This window comes from Sarcophilus harrisii, chromosome 3 (genome assembly GCF_902635505.1).
Source record: "Sarcophilus harrisii chromosome 3, mSarHar1.11, whole genome shotgun sequence".
Taxonomy (NCBI): domain Eukaryota; kingdom Metazoa; phylum Chordata; class Mammalia; order Dasyuromorphia; family Dasyuridae; genus Sarcophilus; species Sarcophilus harrisii.
In genome coordinates, this window is record NC_045428.1 from 365,858,725 (window position 1) to 365,879,780 (window position 21,056).

At 35.6% G+C, this 21,056-nt stretch overlaps 1 protein-coding gene across 2 annotated transcripts in view; it reads left to right on the forward strand.

Annotated features, from left to right (window-relative positions):
• The first annotated feature begins 17 nt into the window (after nt 1-17).
• KCTD18 (potassium channel tetramerization domain containing 18) overlaps nt 18-21,056 on the forward strand; it is a 35,100-nt gene continuing 14,061 nt past the window's right edge. Inside the window, exons 1-4 of one of the 2 annotated variants that reach the window (XM_003764088.4) lie at nt 18-106; nt 15,663-15,866; nt 17,849-18,060; nt 19,678-19,865. In XM_003764088.4, coding sequence (XP_003764136.1) covers nt 15,710-15,866; nt 17,849-18,060; nt 19,678-19,865 — 557 coding nt within the window. In that variant the 5' untranslated portion in view covers nt 18-106; nt 15,663-15,709. Of the gene's footprint in view, nt 107-12,078; nt 12,233-15,662; nt 15,867-17,848; nt 18,061-19,677; nt 19,866-21,056 lie in introns of those variants that run through there. The other variant, XM_031960229.1, reaches the window with a different exon arrangement.

Genomic DNA, 21,056 nt, shown 5'->3' on the forward strand with positions numbered 1-21,056 from the left:
GTGCAAGTCAGCCTCGCTTTACCACAGTTTCCTCATAAATAGTTCTTACACTGTGCTGAGCGCTTTACAATTGTTCTCTCATTATCTCTCCCAACAGCGCTGAGAGGTAGGTGCTGTTATCCCCATTTTATAGATGAGAAAATAAGGATAATCATAGCTGCGTAACCTTTGCAAAAAACTGTTTTGTTAATGGTAGGTAAATGTTAGTGTTGTTGTTATTATTATTAACAATAATAAACACAATTAATGAAACAGCCTCAACCCAAAAGGAACTTACAGCTTTAAAGGATGTTTGTTATTCTTTATATATTATATACATGTGTGTGTGCGTATATATATATACACATATATGTGTATGTGTATATATATATATATATATTTTTTTAAAGAAATTTCACTTATTTTATCTTCTTGTCTATTCTGACAAGAATTCATCAGGCTTACTTTAACAGATCTCTAATGAGAAGAAGTCCATTACCTCCCTAAATAACCTGTTTTATTTTGGACAGGTCTGATTTGATCTGAAAGGTAGATTTACCTGGTGAATATATATATAGGTGTGTGGACGTATAGACAGTCATAAAATACTCAAAGTTTTGTGCAGGTGAATAAGGATCCTTTACTGTACTACTGAAAAAAATGAAAAGACCTTTAGCTGTTTTGGACAGAATACAAATATGTTTGCATCTATTAATTGACTCATTACTAGATTCTTAGCTTTCCTCACTTGTTGACTGATATTTTTTTACCTTCTGGAATAGTTTTTTTGTAATCTAAGTATTAGCCTTATAGCCTATAGGTATAATTTGAGTCAAGAAGGCAAAAACTATTGCTTTTTTTTTTTTTTTGTATCCCATAAAAAAATTAGTTTTTTTTTTTTTTGGTTTTTTTTTGTGTTCCAACTCAGTTTAGCTTCCTGATACAAATAGCTTTAATAGTGGAATAGCATTTGTGGTAAAGAACTGGAAATAAAGTAAAGGCATATTGATTAGTTGAATGGCTAAACAAATTGAGATATGTGGATATTATTGAATATTATAATGAAGGAGCAATGAATATGAATACAGATAAATGGAAAAGTTATGCAAAATAAATATAAAGTAGAACAAGAAAACAATATACACAGTAACTACTACAGTATTAATGGGGAAAGATCAACACCACCAATAAAACCAAAATTGAATACTTTGGAATCATAATGACTAACCTTGGGTTCTAGAAGAGAAATGAGAATAGAACTTACTATGTGCTTTGCAGAGGTGTACAACTACAGATTTAAAACTATGAATCTTTAAAAAGGATTCAAGTTCAAATCAAGCTCTACTTTTCCTTTAAAGCCTTTCTTGATCCTCCAATGAAAAGTATATACCTTTTCATTTAGTAATACTTTGTTCTCTGTTTTAATCCTTATTATATTCTATCTTGAATTATATCAGTTTGTCTACTTGTCAATTACAGTGGTTGCTCTCCTTGTCATCACTGTTGTTGTTCTTTGTCCTTTGTTTTACAAGGGAACCCAGTGACCTCATGGACATTGTATTGACTTCCAAGGGAAATGGATTTAGATGAAGTAAAGCTATATGAAGTTGTCAGCGTAACTCTTTCTTCCTGAGTCATTCAAGTCCAGTAGCAGGATAAAAATCAAAATAATTGGCACTGGCCTTGGAAGCAGTGGATGACTTTGAAGTCTTCCATATCTGACCAGGCTCTAAGGATTCCATAGAGCTTGCTTCAATTGCCTTCATGGCCACTGGAACAAATTATTTTCATGTACATTCTGCCGTGGGAAAGTTTTCACATGCTTAGAATACACATTCCTCTACCTCAGTGGTAGAGGTGGGTTTGAATCTTTTTGTTTACCTCAACTTGCTTTAGCCCATCTCTTGTTTATCACAGTGTAAATAAAATGTAAAAATCCATACTTGCTACAACTTCTTAGAACCACAGGTAAGAGTTGGGTGAAGGTGGACACCACACGTGGATAAGCAGGTTCATGCTAAAGGTGTTAGTACATGCACAAGGGTAGTACAAGGTTGGAGGAAGCACACGCATCAGTGAGATCAAAACTCTATTCAAGTATACATGTTACAACTAATATATAGTAGGTTTTTAATAAAAAAAATTTAATTTACTTGGGCATTAGTTAATGAAAGTTTTTGTTGTGCAGATAGATAAATAAAATATATAAATGCTACATAAATTCCTCCTTTGTATTAACTTTTAAATCATTAAAAAGAAACAGGACTTAAATAAAAATCATCCAAAGAATATATTCTTCTATTAGACAAAAGTAATATATTGTATTTTATTGGAAAATGTGATATAGTATCATCTACTTTTACTCAAATAATAATAATTCATATTTCTCAAATAGCAGTATTTTCTCCTGTGACAGGCAATTGTAAGAGAAAGTAGGACATAAAAAAAAATCTCTGTTAGAAAGATAAAAGCCTGTAATCCCTAACAACTTTGCTGTCCAGTATAGAATCTTGTTTTTCCAACTTACATTGTGCAAATAATTCATCCTGAAGACATTAATTCAGCAAACTTGTATTGAATATCCATGATTTGTAAAGCAACATGATAAGTACTGTATGTGTCATAGAAGATATTACTGGCTTTGTACATGTGTAAACTAATATCTTTCAGTAGGAAAGAATAATGATTATCTTTTTTCTCCCAATATAATGTGATTCTGATAATTCAACATGATGTGGAGCTGATCCTCTGTTCTAGATAGCCAGCACTTTATTGGAAAAATTTAAGTTTTGCCAGGTCCTACTAAGCTGGAAATATTTCAGGTGTGAATTGGATAATGGACTTTATGGTATAAAAATCAGCCTAGTTAAGTTCAGAGAAACTTAGAATCAAGTTTGATGATTTTTTTCAGCTATAGCAATGTAATTTTAATATTCATTGGCGTAGAACTCACCCAAACAAAATCACTTATGATTTAAGTATTTATCCACAAAGCTAATTATCAAACTTTTGAATATTTTTTCAGCTCATTTTTACAAAAAATTATAGCTAGCATTTATTAAGCACTTATTGTGTTCAAGGCACTGTGCTAAGTGGTTTACTAATATCTTGACTGATCCTCACAACAACCCTGAAAGGAAGGTGCTATTATTATCCCCATTTACTGAAACTGAAAGAGAAACAGAGGCAGACACTAAGTGACTTGCTCAGTGTCACATAGACAGTAAGAATCTGAGACAAAATCTGAACTCCAGTCTTCCTGACTCCAATCTCAGTGCTCTAACTACTGTACCATTTAGCTTCCCTTATGCTCATATCTGCATTGCAGAAACAAAAGTATTAAAGCACATGGTGAACTAACACCTTCAAAATTAGATTTCTATTGATCTAATTTGGTAGTTCTTAATCAAGTTCTTAATAGATTTGTCTATTAGTCAATAGTCAGCTGTAGGACACACTTAATTCAAGGAAAAACTATTTTATTAAAAAAAACACACTTCTGAGAACCAAAATTGTGGAGGAAGTCCTAAATCACTAACTTTACTACATTCAATAACAGACATAAAACAGCAAGCTAGAACAGCAGAACCAGCAAAAAGATGGGGTAAAATAATTTTTTAGCCCAAATAACTTGGAAGATCACCAAGAAAGATCAGATTCTCAGGCAAAAGGGAAAGAAGTTCAGGAAAGGACCCAGTAAGTTAGCAGCAAGTTCTACCTCAGCAAAGCAGTGTGGGAAATCCTGAACTGGGGTGGTAGAGCAGGCAAAACCCAACATCAGGATCCCCATTCTCCACATGCCTCAGCATAGCCAGGGGAACAGGCAGACTCCAGAAATGCATAGCTTTAGCCAAATGGGCAACATCCAGTGGCTAAACAGCCACATGCTTCAGTGTAGCAGAAATATCGAAGGGAATTCAGAAACACCCCAGCACTTCAGCACACATCAGATACCAGCACTAGGACCCCAGTTCAGCACCATGTAAGCTGTCAGTAGCACCTTCATACTCTACATGAGAGTCCCTTGTGGGTCTCAGGGCAATATCAGTGTAGCACCAAGTAAAAGATCCAGGGCCTGAACAGCCCCAGCACAAAAAAATCTAAGATAAGGCTTCTTCAACCCTGGGAGTTCAAATTTAAAAGAAAAAAAAAAAAAAGGCCAAAAAAGGTAAGCAAAACAACAAAAATCTGACCATAGAAAGTTATTATGATGATAGGGAAACTCAAGACACGTACTCAGAGGACAACAGATGTCAAAACACCTATGGGCAAAACCCTAAAGAAAAATGGGAAGTGGTCTTGACCCTAGAAAGAACCATTGGAAGAACTCAAAAAACTCAAAGAAAAATCATAACGAAGAAAAATTGTGGAAAGAAATGAGTGATACAAGAGAATTATGGAAAAAGTAAACGCCTTTGAAAAAGAAAACAATTGCTTAAAAGGAGAACTGACCAAATGGAAAGGGAGATTTAAAAATCCACTAAAGAAAACAATTACTTAAAAAGTACTTTTTAAGTACAATTAGCCAAAGGAAAATGAAGTACAAAAGTTGAGGAAAACAACTCCTAAAAGGTTAGAATTGGGCAAGTGGAAACTAGAAACATCAAGAATCAAATTCAAAAGAATGAAAACCCGGACTGTGTATATACCCTTTTATCCATCAATACCACTACTAGGTCTATATATCAAATAGATCATATAGGAGGGGAAGGATCTCTATGTGCAAAAATATAGCAGCCCTTTCTGTGCTGGCAAAATATTGGAAATTGAAAGGATGTCTATCATTTGGGGGATGGCTGGACAAGCTGTGGTATATGAATGTAATGGAATACTATTGTGCAATAAGAAATGATGAAAAGGCAGGTTTAAGAAAAACCTGACTTGTACTTGAATCCATTCAGAATAAAGACAATTCTCCTTCCTTCTCAAATGAAACTTTGCCTTCCCCTACTACCAGTAGAATCCATATGGGGTGTCCCTAAAATCCTAGCACAGTTTGAAGTTTTAATAGCTTATTTAAACTAAATTATTAAATAAATTAGTAGTTCATCTAAGTTATTAAAGCTTTATTAACTTAAGCTTCATTAAGACTTTTGGGACACCCTATATAATCCTATAGATAACTAGTATTATCATAGAATTGAGATCCCCTCTCTCCCGCCAGGAGAAAACTTTCAGAGTTGTTGGAAGTTAAAAAACCTAACTCTAAAGTAAGTGTGAATTTCCTTAATAACCTGTCATCATGGTGTTAGTACTAGATGGAAGCTCCCTGAAAAAAAAAAAAAAAAAAAAACTCCAGAAAGTTAGAGAGGGGAAAGGGATTACACTTTTGAATTAGTGAGCAGAATTAGTTCACTTGATTTGGAATTATCTGTATTTATGATGTCTCTATAAGGAGACCTTATACCCTGAGAGGACACCAGTGACAGAGTAGTGAAGGAGTTAAGCTTGATCAGACTTCTTGGCATATCCTTCAGAATAATAAATTAAATATGTAGTAGTAAAATCTACTAATATTAATAATTTTTTTTTGCCAAAATGCTGTTTTAGATATCTTGAAAAGGTCTTAAATGTCATTCTTTTAAAAAATGATTAGTGATAAGGAAGGAAAAAATTCATTTTAACTTGATAATACAGATCGAGGACATTTAAACATAGACTCAAAACATATCTTCTGAAAATACATTAGTTATTTCTGAAATCTTTCAGCAGTCATCATCATATCAATTATTACTGGTAGCTGAATTTCCCCTTAAGCATCAACTGCTTTTGAAAGGAAATATAAAACAGTAGTTTAAATGATGTATATTGACCAAAGTTATGGCAACATATAGTAATTAGTGCTACAAGTCTGGGTAGAGAAAAAAATAAACCCTGTAAAAAATGTTTATTTGGAAAGTAAAAGGAAGGAGGAAATGAAGGGAAAAAAAAAGAAGAAAAGGAAGGGAAAGAGGGAGAAAGCAATGATGGAAGAAAGGAATAAGGCCATGAGTAACTACAACAAAAAGCATACTTGTTGAACCAAACTTGAAAATTCAGCCAAAAAAATCCCAGTTTAAATAAGTTTAGGTTTGTTTACTCTTCAACTAAGAGTTCTTTTTGATAAATTTTATCTTTTTAAAGATATATTTAAATCTTTATATTCTTCAGCATCACATTAAATATTTTTGTTAAGATGACAATTTATATATATTATATATATACACACATATATGTACACACACATTTTTATACACATTAAAATTATTTTCTTAGGAATGCAAATTTTACACATAAAGGGCAAGTTACAAAGTGGACAAATGATTTATATATGGAGACTCAATAACAAATAACTATAACATGTCATGGAATAATTTGATATTTAAGATGTCATTTTTTTTTCCCCTGAGGCAGTTTGGGTTTAGTGACTTATCTAGGGTCACACAGCCAGGAAGTGTTAAGTAATTGAGGTCAGATTTGACCTCCTGATTTCAGGGCAGATGTCATTTTCCCTTTATCCATTTTTAAAAAAAATCTTTTTGGATGAAATTAGCAATACAATCATGAAATGGAACAGAACTGGTAATTCTTTAGTATGCTGCTTTCATCAGTCTTGATAATGGAAACTCTGAATTTGGACATAATGCATTGAATACCACAATTAGATAGGTCTTTCCCATCTTACAAATATTTCATTTCCGTAATAAAAAATTCTGGCTTTCTTCTATCTGATCATAACCAATTCTTCCAACTATCTCTAAGCCTTACCCCTGCTCAATCTTTTCTTTGGCTTCATTATAATCTCGAGTCCTCTACTCAGTATTTTCTCAGGCTGTTATCACTGCTTTAATGTCGCATTTTTCCATTCTTAATTTCACCCCTACATTTAACAATCCAACTCCATACTGTCTTCTACACTAAAATTTCTTGCCCTTTTGTTTTATTGGTGCTTTTCTTGCTTTGCCAGAGTACAACTAGATTACTCTAACCATTCACTTATTTCAGTCTTGATCCTACCTGGAGTATGACCATTCCTCCGAGGTGGAACAAAGGAATAAGTCATGAGATCTGAGGAGACTGAGGACTGAGACATTAGCTAATCTCTCTCTGAAATACTGGAAAGAGAGAGAACCCACTGTCTCCCAAAGTAACCCATTCAACATAGAATATAAACTTCTTGAGGACAGGGATTATTTCATTTTTGTTTTTGTATCCTTGTGCCTCATGTAATGACTGGCACATAGGAGGTACTTAAATGCTTGTTGGTTGATTGATAGCCCTGGGCAAACTCCAAAATCTACTTCTTTATATGTGCCACTTACTGCTCCGAGCTAAAACAATTCTTGTGATTATGGGATGCTAAAAGGATGATTTTGCCTTCATAAAAATTACAAAGCCCAATAGAGAAGTATGTTGTTCATGGGAAAGATGAAGTTATTGTTTTTTGAAATATAATATATTCCATTTGAAATGTCTGTTGGGCAATTGGTGATGTGGGATTGGAGTTTTTTTTTTTTTAAAAAAAGGGTTATGCTCATGCATATACCACTATCTGCAACTTTTAGTTGCACACATAAAACTGCATCATATAGTTGCAACAGCATGGTTTCCAATTCCTTCACCATCCTCTCATCTTTTGAACATATTCAAACTTTGAGTGCTCTTCTTAAATATGTCTAGACTGCACTCAGATTCAGATAGAATACCATTGATATGATATGACTAGGATAGAGTACATCAAGTTTATTATTTCCCACATTCTGGGAACTGTGCCTTCCAAGGGAAAGGTTAGCTTTAATTTTTTTCTTTTTGCTGCCATGTTACATGATCAATTCCTTGGGTTTGCATTCTACTGTTCACTAAAAGCCCTTGATTTTTTAAATATGAATTATTGTCTAGCTCTTGTTTTCCCATCTTGTATTTAAGGAATTGATCTTTTAAAAAATATAGAATTTTATATTGATCTCTATAAATTTTATTTTTTGTTAGAACAATATCATTCTAGTTTGTTGAAATCTTTTTGAAAAAAATATTATTAAATGCAACTTTGACAAGCATGTCATACTTTCATCTGAGACATTGATTTAAAAAAAATATTAATTTAGGACCAAGGACAGATCCCTGGATTTTATTAGACTTCCTTTTCTTTAAGTCAACATTGACTCCTCAATGCTTATGGATTGAGTCAAATCATTAAAGAAATTGTGAATCTGTCTAACTGCACTGTGATCTAATCCAGAGCTTTCTTTTACTTTCTTCAAAACAAAGTTGTGGGGTTAGTATAAGGAACTTTGTAGATAGGGGACTGCCTCCTAATCCCAAACATTAAACCCAGTTAAGTAATACAATGAATAGAGTGCCAGGCCTAGAGACAGCAAGATTCATCTTTTTGAGTTCAAATCTGGTCTCACACACTTACTGTGTGACCTCTGGATAAGTAAATTAACCCCATTTGCTTCAATTTCCTCATCTGTAAATGATCTAGAGAAGGATATGGCAAACCACTGCCATATCTTTGACAAGGAAACCCCAAATAAGAATCATTGCAAATTAGATATGATTGAAATGACTGAACAACAAGGAACCCACTAGGAATAAAAAATAGGATTTTGTACTTTGTTGTAAAAGTTAATTCACTGAATTCTAGATTATACTTTCAGAAAAGAAATTAGAGGACAAGGCTTATTTGTTCATGAACTATCTTAATTTTTTTCAAGTGATTACAATTCACTGGATTGTAATCCTTTCATCAGTGGCATAGTTTAGAAGGAGAATGAAGTATAAAAGAGTATTGTTTATAAGTTACTAATCAAATAGGTATTTTGACTATTTTGGTTTGTTGATCTAATACCATGAACATGGTTAACCAGTGTCTAAAGATGAATAACAGTAAGATGCATCAAAAAACACTTTCATTCTAGATCGGGAGATGGCACTATGTTCAATGTGCTAGATTAGACTTTTTTTTGAAAGTGCATTAGTATCTTTGCTTTTTCACTTGGACAAAAGTTGCTTTACTTCTCTGGACCTCAGTTTCCTCTTTTTGAAAAAGAAGTCATTGGATTTGAGAACAACATTGCCTGGAATATTCCTGAGCACAGCTATAAGGAGATTAAAATGTAATTGGGAAATATTTAACAAAAAACGTGAAAATACAATAGAACATAATGTTAACATGTGATTTTCTAAGTCAAGATGTGCTTTCAGGGAAATTTAAATTACTGCTAAATAGCTCAGTTTCCTTTTCAGTTTGAATCTCCCAAACTTTTAAGTTTTGTTCTGGCTCTGACATTCCAGGAAATACTGTGAAATCTATTATATTCTTTTTTTTTTTTTTTTTTTTTTAATTATAACTTTTTATTGACAGAACCCATGCCTGGGTAATTTTTTTTACAACATTACCCCTTGCACTCACTTCTGTTCCGACTTTTCCCTTCCCTTCCTCCATTCCCTCCCCCAGATGGCAAGCAAGTATAGACTTGTTAAATATGTCACAGTATATCCTAGGTACAATATTTGTGTGTAGAACCAAACAGTTCTCTTGTTGTATAGGAAGAATTGGATTCAGAAGATAAAAATAACCCGGGAAGAAAAACAAAAATACAAACAGTTTACATTCATTTCCCAGTGTTCTTTCTTTGGGTGTAGCTGCTTCTGTCCATCCTTGATCAATTGAAACTGAGTTAAATCTTCTCTTTGTCGAAGAAATCCACTTCCGTCAGAATACATCCTCATACAGTGTCGTTGTTGAGGTATATAATGATCTCCTGGTTCTGCTCATTTCACTTAGCATCAGTTCATGTAAGTCTCTCCAAGCCTCTCTGTGTTCACCTGCTGGTCATTTCTTACAGAACAATAATATTCCATAACATTCATATACCACAATTTACGCAACCATTCTCCAATTGATGGGCATCCATTCATTTTCCAGTTTCTAGCCACTACAAACAGGGCTGCCACAAACATTCTTGCCACATACAGGTCCCTTTCCCTTCTTTAGTGTCTCTTTGGGATAAAAGCCTAGTAGAAGCACTACTGGATCAAAGGGTATGCACAATTTGTTAACTTTTGGGGCATAATTCCAGATTGCTCTCCAGAATGGTTGGATTCGTTCACAACTCCACCAACAATGCATCAGTGTCCCAGTTTTCCGATATCCCCTCCAACATTCATCATTATTTTTTCCTGTCATCATAGCCAATCTGACAGATGTGTAGTGGTATCTCAGAGTTGTCTTAATTTGCATTTCTCTGATCAGAGGTGATTTGGAACACTTTCATATGAGTGGAAATAGTTTGAATTTCATCATCTGAAAATTGTTCATATCCTTTGACCATTTATCAATTGTAGAATGGCTTGGAAATCTATTATATTCTAATAATTAATCAAATATTTATTAAGAGATTACTATGTGCCAGGACCTATGTCAGGTATTAGAAAAACAAAGACAAAAAATAAACAGTCCCGACCTGTATTCATTCAGTAAGCTTACAGTTCGTCAGGGGAGACAATGTGTGTATATATGTCTACACAGAACAATTACAAAATGAATATAGTTTAGGATGGGAGGATGTTAGGAGTTGAGGGAGCAGTCAGGAAGGATTTATGTAGGAACTGGCACTTGAGATGAATTTTGGAAGAAGTAAAAGATTCTATGAATTGGAGAATAAGGAAGGAGGGAATTGTAGGCATGGGGAGTACCTTTGCCAAGGCAGTGGTTTGGAAGATGGATTTCTGTGTGTAAGAAATAGCAAGAATGCCAGCTTGGCTAGTTGTTAGAGTGAAAAAGTAGGCTAATGCATAATGCAAAGTAGGCATGCACCCTAAGTGTAGTGCAAATAAAGTAACAGAGAAGGTTAAATGAGGGATTTATCACTGCTGACTGGGGGTGACCAGAAAAAATTCAGAGAAAAGATAGATTTGAACTATGCCTTGGGTAATTGATTATAGGGACAGGTAAATGTGTGTGCGTAGAGAGAAATGACAAATTATATATGGAGTCAAGAAGCCCTGGTGGAGTCTGGAGGATCTTTTTGCTTTGATTTGCTTTCTGTGCTCCATTTGCGTTCATTAGCCCAGGGTTTGCTCTATGTTTTCCCTGCTCTTTGTATAATGTCATTACTTCTTTTTTTCCAGTCTTTGGGTCCTCATTTTTCTCTTCTGCTAGAGAAAATTCATCTTTCCAATTTGGTGAAGAGAGCATTCGTAGGAAGTGAAGGACTCTGGGAATTCTTTCCAGCTCTGACATCTTTTGATACTGTGACTATTCTGTCCTTGAGATAAGCATAGTAGACATAGTCAGTATTTCATCAGAGGAACTGCTTTCTTGTTACTGTTGATCTAGAAGTTGGACCCGCTGAATTGGAATCCCAGATATTATTACCTTTGTAATCTTGGTCAAGTCATTTAACATATCTGGGCCTAAATTTCCTCATTTGTAAAATGATGGATGGATTGATGAAAATGACCTTTAAGGTTGCTTCCAGATCTAAATCTTAATGATCTGAGCTGATTATTGTTCACGTTAAAAGAGACTCACCAGGAAATAATGCTGGAAACTCTACTTCTAAGAGATTAGTGGAGAGATACAGCTGGAGAAGATATATAATGGGACCAGTTTTTCAAGATGAGTATGTCTAATGAGTAGTTTGTGTGACAGCCCAAAGAAAGTCTTGGAGGCAGTCCAGAAGGGCAGGGCCAAAGTCATGGCTACTCTTTATACACCTGAGTGAAGATGGGTCGGCCTGATCAGGAAAAGCTGGATGAGCTGGGGCTCCAGGGCTCCAGCATGTTCCTTCTCTTCCTTTAATAGCGTTTTTACCGAAGACTCTTCTCCTCACACGGGGTCACAGTCCCAACAGCCGCCAGTCCAGCTGGAAGGAGGGGAAAGCGCGCGGCCAGGGGGTGGGACTGCAGGCTCCGGCCCCCGCCCCCGTCCCCGCCCACACGCTGCTGCCCTAGGTGGCCCGCAGTGGCCCGCGGGGGCCGCACGGGGGCGCAGCCCGTAGATCGTAGAAGGAGTAGGAGGCGCTGCTGAAGCCGCTGCCGCCGAAGCCAGTGCTTGCCGCCGCTTCCACTTCCGTGTCTGGGCCGGCTTTGTGCCGCCGGCCTGAGGTCGACGTAGGGGAAGGAGGGAGAGAGAGGGAGGGAAGCCTCAGCCCCGGCTGCCCCGCCTCGGCTTAGCTCTCCACGCCCTTTTGGGCCCCCAGTTATTAAGCCGGTAGGGCCTCGGTTCCGGGCCGAGGCCGGCGTCCCGGGAGAGGCGGGGACGCAGGTAAGGAAGGTTGGGGCGACGACAGGGGGGTGTGGGAGAGAGGAGGGATGAGAACTCCGGGAGGGTGATGGGGGCGAGGCCGGAACGCGCTGCGGTATGCGAGGAGACTGATTCCCCCTCGACCTCCCGACTCGGAGGTCAGGGAGACTCCCGAGCCCGTCTGCGGGGGCAGCCCTGCGTGACAGGGAAAGTTCTCAGTGCCGGCCCCTCCCGCCCATGTTGCGGGGGCGCGAGCAAGCACAGTATCCCCGCCCCCGCCCCGCAGGCGAGCGCATCCCCAGCCCCGCGCCCCACAGCGCCCCGAGGTGCTTGTGGCCCGAGGTGTTTACGCTGGCCTGCCGTGGTCATTTGAATGGGTTAGAAATGACGATCCCCAGTGTGACTTTGGGAAGGATGGGGGAGTTGAGCTTCTTGGGTAGCAATGTTCTTTGTATCTCCGGCTTGGCATGTAGTATGCATTTATAGCAAGTGCTTAATGAATGCTTATGGATGGACGGACAGACAGACAGACAGACGGATTGATTGATGGACTCCACCTTTGGGAAGCTTTCTGGTATTGATTCAAGCTATCAGTTCAATTCAGAAAATATTAAACGCCTACTAGGTGAGCATGCGAAGTCAGACATGAATTAGTTTCTCTTATCCTCCAAGGGCTTACTTTCTCCTTGGAATAGAGGTGGAGAAAAGAGTATATAACTTAACTGTGTGAGCTTCATAGAGCGTAGGTTTTTTAATCGTTTTAGTCCAGTAGACTCCTCTTGCTATGGCAAAGCCTATGAACTTCTCTGATTAATGTTTTTAAATGCATAAAATAAAAACATACACTTATAACAAAAAATTAATAAATAGTCATCAAAACAAACCCAACAGCAAAAAACAATGCACAAATAAGTTCACAAACTCTGGGTTAAGAAACTGCCCTGGAGAGGACTGACAAACTGCTGTAGAAAAATTTGAGGAGATAGAGAACAAAAGTAACTAGGGAGAGAAATCAGGAAAGGTTTCTGGAAGAGACAGCTTCTGCTTAAGATGTTTAGAAGTAAATGTCCTTTTACTCTCTTATCGTCCCTGCTACCAAATGGCCTAAAAGTTTTATTGGGATGTTCTTTTGGCTCACAGGTGATTTTATATGGGGTAGAGGGACAGGAAGGATGCCTTTGCAGACTGCTTCCTGGAGAGAGGCAGAGACCAGATAGAGACAGAGAGACAGGTAGAGACAGATAGAGGGGGAAGGGAGAAGAAGAGAGAGAGGGAAAGAAACACACAGAAGAAGGAATTTGTTTTCTAGATGGATATTTGGGGTGATACATTTTGGAAGCCAGGAGTATTTAGGTTCAAGTTCTCCCTCTAACCACATATTGGACTTGTACCTCTATCTTTAAGTGTTTTTGGACAACTCTTTAAGAATCTAATTTGCAAAGACCATGCTGACCTAAATGAATTGGTAGAGAGTGTTTCCTCACTTAGGTAGTTCCTATAGGAATGCATAGGTCCTATCTTTTTTTTTTTTTTTAATTTGGGACATGATGGTTTAGTTTGTTTTAATCAATATGGTTATTCTTTATGCTTCTCTTTGATTTTGCTTAGAATCCAAAAGCAATTTATAGCTAAACAAACAAAAAAAAAAAAGTAAAGTATAAAGAAAAAAAGAGTATTTTGAACCTCTTAGTAGAGATTTCAAATTTAGTCTAATTTTAAGTGATCTAATTATTGGAACCAGGAATGACTTCCATGAAGGAATCTTTTAGGTTCCATAAATTTATCACTATCAATGATATTTCATTGATTTCTTACATTTGATCCTTTTAAAAATGGTTTTTAAGTGTTGACCCTTAATGCCACCCTGAAAGTAGAGAATGAAGCAGACTTGAAGATTTTTTTAATAGGATTTGGAGGATGTGTTGTCAGCCATCATACTCAGAATTTTGATCTGGTGAGATAGGATGTAGGGTTAGGTCTTTCTTATTTTAATATTTAAATTGGTGTAAATGCTTTCTCACTGATTACTAGTTTTAGAAAAAAGATCATTTTCATCAGTTGCTATGACTAAAAGCATTCATTACCTGGTAATGAGCCAGTTCTGGTAATAAAGCTAATTTTTGTATGTCAGGCATAGACAGCCATCATTGGGTTCTATACCTGAAGCCTTTCCAGCTTGCTAAGACTTGCCAACGCTTGCAAAATGTTGGCATAGTTTTTGATGCTCTGGTGGCACTTCTATGTTGGAGCTAGCCATTAAAGTAGAGTTTTAGTAGAAAAGGCCTAAGTTAATGAATTTTAAATGATGGTTACCACTGTTAACCTTATCTGTTCAGCAATAATTATAAGTTACTTAACTGAATATTTTATTTTCTTGTTTAAATTCTTTCGACAAGCAAACTCTTGGAAGCTAACTACTAATATATTTAAAGCCTCATTTCATTCTATTTACTGACCTCAAGTGAAGTTTTTTCCATTCCCCAATCTAGTTTTGCTCTTCCCCTTTTCCTTAAATAAATATCTCTACCCATTAAAATAATTCTCTTCCTAAGAGACAAAAGTGCCACTTTGTTCATGAAACTTTCTCTTCTTCTCTTTCTGCTTATTTATGTTGTCCTGCTTTGTATCTCTCTTACCTCTGCTTGATCTTTAATGTGTATTTAATTATATTATAAGGTTTAGTAGTTATTTTTATATATATCTGACTCATTTACTTACCTCTTAAAATATAAGGACCTCAATCCCTTGAAGCAGAGATTATGCAGTTTTTCATTTTTCTATCACAAGTGTTTAGTCGTTGTATATTGTCCAAAACTATGTTTTGAGATATGATCTCATTGATATGGGATGGTAGGTACTTCTTTCAATGATACAAAGTGTAGCCCATTCAATTCATTTACATTCTGTTTATTTATGTTGTCCCATAAATCTACCATGGTGGAAGGAAGACTTCCTCAAGTTCTTTGCATGCCCGCGCGCACACACACACACACACACACACACACGTTTTCATACAGTTTTCAGTGTGATTGGTTTATTTTTTTTTTTTTTTTAATTTTAGCCATAGTGGCTTTAGTAAATATTTATTAAGTTGAACTTAAATTGTAGCTTTAGTTCTGTCAAGGTTAACTTTCAGTTATTGTACTTTAGAATATCTATGAAAATAAAATTATTCCATAGTTCATTGTTTTTATTTCAGTTTAGTTTTATAATATGAGCCTTTTAGTCATAAAATACTTGGCATAAAAATCAGTAATAAATAAAAACCCTTACGATATTATACCTTTTAGCATACATAATTGTCTTATGTGTTAAAGCAGTGTTGCTGTCACTTAAGATGGATTTTGAAGCCCTAGAAATAGATTGCTTCTCATGTATTATAGGAAATTGTAGTTGTATATTTATTTTTTATTCACTCATGGAAATTCATATGAGCACAACTGTTTTGCAGATTTGGATAGTACTGTGGCCTAATAATTAGGACAGTTGGTGGGAGCAATGGAAGGCAGCAAGGCAGAAGAGGTGCTGGATATTCTCAGACTTAATGTGGGAGGCTGTATTTATACAGCCAGGCGTGAGTCCTTGTGCCGCTTTAAGGAGTCGATGCTTGCATCTATGTTCAGTGGACGATTTCCTCTAAAGGTGGATGAATCTGGTAAATGTATTAAAGTTATAAATATTGTTATAAATCTTCATTAAAGTGGGTTCACTAAAACTTTCCAAAATTAGATGATGTAGTGGATAGAGTGCTGGGCCTGGAGTCAGGAAGACCTGAATTCAAATCCAGCCTTAGACACTTCTTAGTTCTGTGATCCTGAGCAAGTCATTTAACTGCTGTTTGCCCCAGCAGTTACCTGTAAAATAGGGATGATAACAAAAAGAACTACTTCCTAGGGTTGTTGTAAGGATTAAAAATGAGTTAATATTTGTAAAATGTTTTGAAAACCTTAAGGGACTATATAAATGCTAGCTAATAATAATAAAATATATTGGTTAATAATGTCATTGGACATAATGCTATTTGGCATTTTCTTTCTTGTTATTTTATATGAAAATGAAAGAAGTGCACCTTTATTCAGTTCAGGCCAATGTCCAAAATCTGTGTTGTTTTGGCCCAGTTAGGGAAGAAACAAGAAAGCATCAGGAACAATAGACACCTAAAAATGTGATTTATTTTATTTGGAAACTCAGTTTACATTAGAGCAACTTCATGGATAAAGGTATTTAGGATGATTAGATGTATTAGTCTCTCCCTGTGTTCTTCACAGTAGAGCGCTTATTTCTGTGGAGAGAGCAGCTGTCTGACGCACAAGTGACAAAGAGCAACTAATGTAAGTGTAGATTTAGTGTTAGACTTGTTACATAGTCTTGTTACATGATCTGACATATGCTTAAGGAAACATTTCAGTACAGTGATGTATCCAGAAGAATAGAAAGATGCAAAAGTTTACTGCTAGATACAGAAATAAACTTTAAAAAAAAAAAAAAAAACCAATTCTAGGGCTCTGATGCTATTATTACCATCTTTATTTGCCTTTGGGGCTCATGGAACCAGTTTCATGTTTCCTGTTAGATCAAAGAAATTGGATGATTCTGAAAAGTAGAGATATTCCTGGTGCTAATGCTAGTGAAGTCTTAAAAAAATTACTTTCCCAGCTGAATGATAGCTGGTATAAATTGGGTGAGGAAAAGGATTTTTTTGGTTGATGTTTCAAACTATATAATATTTAAGAGCAATATTTTCTGCATTTTTCAGTTTAAGCAGCAAAAATGGTTGCACTTAAGTTTAAAATACAGATGTTCCTTGAGTATCCAGCATAAAATGTCCCTTGCATATAAATCATTACCATAATGGGTGTTTTATCCTAGTGTTAGGGGATGAATATTTCTGCCTTATGGCTAGAGAAGATCCTTCCTTCTTCCTTGTGCTACAAAACTATTATCTATTCTTACACCTTTCTTTCTCCACCTAAAAGTGAAGGACAAGTCCCCTTGGAGAACAGCAGCAACTAGAGGTTTCTTTGGCTGGATCTGGTGGTGAAATGTGTTCAGTGTCCCCAGTATCAGGTTGAAAATTGGAATACATCTTCCCATAGAAATGATGTTATAAAAAGTGGTTAGATTCCAAGGCCATCTCAAAAAAAAAAAAATCTATTTAACCCATAATCTAGCTGAGTTGCAGTGCCACTACATCAAACAACTGACTTTAAAATGAACTTTAATAATATCCACTTGTAAATTGGGGGCTGTGTATTTGCTATATTTTCTTTTTACCTTATAAAGAAAGCAATTCCTACTTCAAGTTAACTTGCTTTGTGAATTTGAGCAAGTAGATTTCTCCCCCTTTGCGCCCCTCCCCCCCCAGTTTTCCCAGCATTAGAATAAGAAAGATTTTATCCATTATATTTTATGAATCTTTTGAGTTTTTTTCCTCTCTACGTGAAATAATTATCAGATTAAAAAAAAAAAAAGCAAATAACTGCTGTTATAAAAAGTGCCTATTAAGAAAAAATAGCAAAAATACTATATGATCACGAAAGATCCATAGACTGGCTAGGTACATATTTGACTTGGCAAAATTTTGTTGAAGGTCTGATTTATCTGTCTAATTATTTTATGTATTATGTGTATTTCTAGGGGCTTGTCTAATTGATCGTGATGGAAATCTGTTTAAATACCTTTTGGATTATCTTCATGGGGAAGTTCGGATTCCTAAAGATGAGCAAACTCGAATTGCACTGCAGGAGGAGGCTGATTACTTTGGCATCCCTTACCCTTATAGTTTATCTGACCACTTGGCCAATGAAATGGAGACATATGCTTTAAGGTCAAATATAGAACTTAAAAAGGTCTTGGCATTTTCTTAAGTTTCTTTTAAAATATTTATTAACTCATATCAATCAGCACAGAACAATGAAAGCACATATTTTTAATAGCATGTTTTATATAAAAATTGTGAAGATATATCATTTTCCTAATTTTAGAATTCATGCATATTTTATGCATTTGACGAAAATACCACTCTCTGTAACAAAAAACATATTAAACTTATTTTTGAGGTGAACCTCTCATGAGATTAAAGGTTTTTCTTTTTAATTTGAGAAAATGTAGTTTAACATTCAAATGTACTTGTGTGTGGGTGTATATAATATTTTTCCTCATTGAAGGTACAGTATTCCTTGATTACTTCTTTTTAGGAATGTTTTGCTTATGAATTAACAGTGACATATTATAGCATATGAAAAAGCAATCACTTTACTGTAAATCTCTCCTTATATTAGGAGAATTGCCATATTGAATAAAAACCCTAATCTTAGCCCATTTAATGAATGTAACAGTAAATTTGAAGATTAATTTATGTTATTGTGTGATCATTATAGCTTGTTATTGTTGTTGTTGGGTTTTTTTTGTTTTTTTTTTTTTAACCTTGTTTATAGCCCTTAACATGACTCACTGAGCTTTGTTAGTTGCTTTTCATTCTAGTAATAGATGTTAAACGGGAATTTGGCATCAGTTAAAATTGAGTAAGATTAATTCCTTTGGTCTACTTTATTTAGCTTATGCATCAGAGACTCTTAAGTTAATAGTCCTTCTCATAGTGTGGTATTATTGAAGGAATGCTATAGGAGCTGTAGGCTCAGGCCATACTCAAAACTCAGTAAGGATTGTCTTTTAACTAACGCTCTTGGGACCTTTTACTTGCTGTTCTTGTTTTGCTACTGAATTTGTTTTAGGAATTGATTTAGTTAAATGAATTAACCTCCATGGGCATCAGTTGTTTTTTTCTATAAAATGGGAATAAAAACTCTACCTGTTTGAAAGCCAACTGCTGGAAAAGAAAACCTTTTGAGATACATCTAGCACTCTAGATTTGTATTCCATGATTCTTTTTTTTTTAATTGATAATTAGGAAAGAAATGACTACATACAAATTCATATAATACACATTTCTTTAGCATTTACTATATTGATAATACAATATTAGGAACTAGAGAAGTATTTCTTATCTATCTGGACTGTGTCTTGTGTGTTTGTGTATGTGTACATACATAATGTAGAGAGACACACATATATAAATAAATACACATAGACTCAGATTGACATATATAGACCCTTGGTCCAGGAGCTTTCAGAATGGTTTGGGTAGACAAGATATGAACAGATGAAAAACAATTTTTTTTAATGTAGACAACCTAGCATTGTGGTTTATTCCTATAATCCCTATTATTGTGGTAGTTGAAGCTGTTGGAACTCTTTAGTTCCAAAATTCTGAGCTTCAGTGAGTTAGAATGATTGGATGTCCATATTATATTCAGCATTAAGTATTAGAAGCTGCATTTAGCTCCAAGTCTCTCCTGACTCCAAGTCCAGTTCCCTTTTGACTGTACCATATTGCTTTCTGAAAAGTCCATATGGCAAAATCATTCTCACTGAATTAAATACAAATTTTCTGATTTCCGTTTTAGGCTTTGACAGACTTTTGTGATTCTTATGGGTTATCCTGCAACAAACCTACTGTTTGGGTTCTACACTATCTCAGCACATCTGGAGCAAGCTGTGAAAGTAGAATTATTGGAGTGTATGCTACAAAAGCAGATGGAACTGATGCTATTGATAAACAACTAGGAGGAAGAATTCGTAGCATATATAAAAGGTAAGTACAGATTTGAATATGAAAAAATAATTAAAATTTGCATAACATTAATTGCTTTCAATATATGCTGCCAAAAAAATGACATTGATCATAAATGGCATCAGACTATTTAAAGTTTGTATTTTTACCACATATATGAAAATAAAAATTCTATTTTTAAATTAAAGGAGTTTGATTATAATTTATAAGATGGGATAGGGTTTCTGTCTGAATACTTTTAAGAAATGTTGGGGCAGCTAGGTAGCACAGTGGATAGAGCACTAGCCCTGAAGTCAGGAAAACCTGAATGTGGCCTCAGACACTTAACACTTCTAGCTGTGTGACCCTGGGCACGTCACTTAATCCCAATTGCCTCAGCAAAAAAAAAAAAAAAAAAAAAAAAAGCAAGAAATGTATTTTTTGTAAATGCTTTGTCATTAGCCTTATATTTTTTATGTTTTTGGAAATCATATTATTATAAGATTTAGAGGGAGAATAAGCTTCAGACCATGTGATCTCCCTCCTCACCCCCTTCCAAAAGATGAAAAAACTGAATGTATGTTTGGTATGAGTTTTATCTCAAGGTGGCCACATGGTGTATAAGGATAAAAATGAGGAAATTTAGATTTTGTATTTCTACTCTTAACTCTTTCTGGGACCTTTAAACTTACATTTCCAGTTGCCTTCAGAAATCTCTACTTGAATTCCCATGGACCTCTCAAACTTGGCATGTCCAAGATCAAGATTATATTTCCACCTCAATTTGTCTCTTTTCTGATTTTACTCTTTTTACTTACCATCATTTATTTACTGAATCTGTCTTTTGAAGTCTTTTTCTGTAATGGGCTGAGGTTTGAGTTGATGCACTGAGGTCCCAAGTACATGAGGCTAAATAGTAATTGGACTATACTCTATTAATATACATGATTGGATAAAGAATGGTCCCTGCCCACTCTCCGTGCAAGTCTTGATGTGTTGTAGAGGAAATGACGATTTTGTTGGGTGGAGGCAGAGAGAGACAGGAAGAGAAGCTGGGAGAGATTGGGCCTGGGTTCCAGTTCTCCTAGCTGCTGGTCTTGTGGCTGCTAGTCTAGCTAGCTTCTTGACTCAGCTACACACATTGCTATCACCGATTCTCTTCCACCTCTGATCCTTCTTCACTGAGAATAAAGACTGGCGATTTTCCCCTAACCTGAATTCCTGACTCCTGCT